This window comes from Etheostoma spectabile, chromosome 11, assembly GCF_008692095.1.
Source record: "Etheostoma spectabile isolate EspeVRDwgs_2016 chromosome 11, UIUC_Espe_1.0, whole genome shotgun sequence".
In the NCBI taxonomy this organism is placed as follows: Eukaryota; Metazoa; Chordata; class Actinopteri; order Perciformes; family Percidae; genus Etheostoma; species Etheostoma spectabile.
The window spans coordinates 17,721,919-17,722,391 of NC_045743.1; the positions used below are offsets into that span (position 1 = coordinate 17,721,919).

The 473-nt window shown below is 43.6% G+C and overlaps 1 protein-coding gene and 1 long non-coding RNA gene across 3 annotated transcripts in view; one reads left to right on the plus strand and one right to left on the minus strand.

Moving 5' to 3' along the window:
* The window catches only part of LOC116697997 (nck-associated protein 5), a 55,485-nt gene that overhangs the window by 36,184 nt on the left and 18,828 nt on the right, over positions 1 to 473 (plus strand). For both annotated transcript variants that reach the window (XM_032529687.1, XM_032529688.1), the window contains one exon: positions 102 to 170. In XM_032529687.1, the coding sequence (XP_032385578.1) occupies positions 102 to 170 (69 nt within the window). The remainder of the gene's footprint in view (positions 1 to 101; positions 171 to 473) is intronic.
* LOC116697999 (uncharacterized) overlaps positions 1 to 473 on the minus strand; it is an 11,930-nt gene that overhangs the window by 5,623 nt on the left and 5,834 nt on the right. The window lies entirely within an intron of this gene.

Consider the following 473-nt stretch of genomic DNA (forward strand, 5'->3'; position numbering starts at 1 on the left):
GGACACATGAAGGAATTTTTTGAGGGGGCTTGGGAGGGAGTGAGGAACACGTAAATCAAGGCAGTCATGCCTTTTAACCTGTTTGTGTTTGGTCTTTCCAGGCGGAGAACTCGGCTCTGTCCTTGGAAAACGACAATCAGAGGAAGCAGTATGAACGCTGTCTGGATGAAGTGAGTGTTGCTGTTCTGTATCTTGACTAATTTTACTCTCCACAGTGTCCCACAAATGTTTTAGACCCAGTTAAAATGTTTTTATATACTTGTATCTCATCACTGATTTGCACCGGCAAACATGGCAAAATATCCCTACTCTCATATTTCCAAAATGTCAACATGCTGCTATCAGCATATGGTACTGTGTTGAAATATTAGGACTTTTTATCTTGAAACATTCCCCTCTGAGGTGTAGTGAAGTACAGTATGAAGTAGCAGCAGGGGCGAGTCTAGAGTCTAGGCTCAGACCTCTGGGGGGGT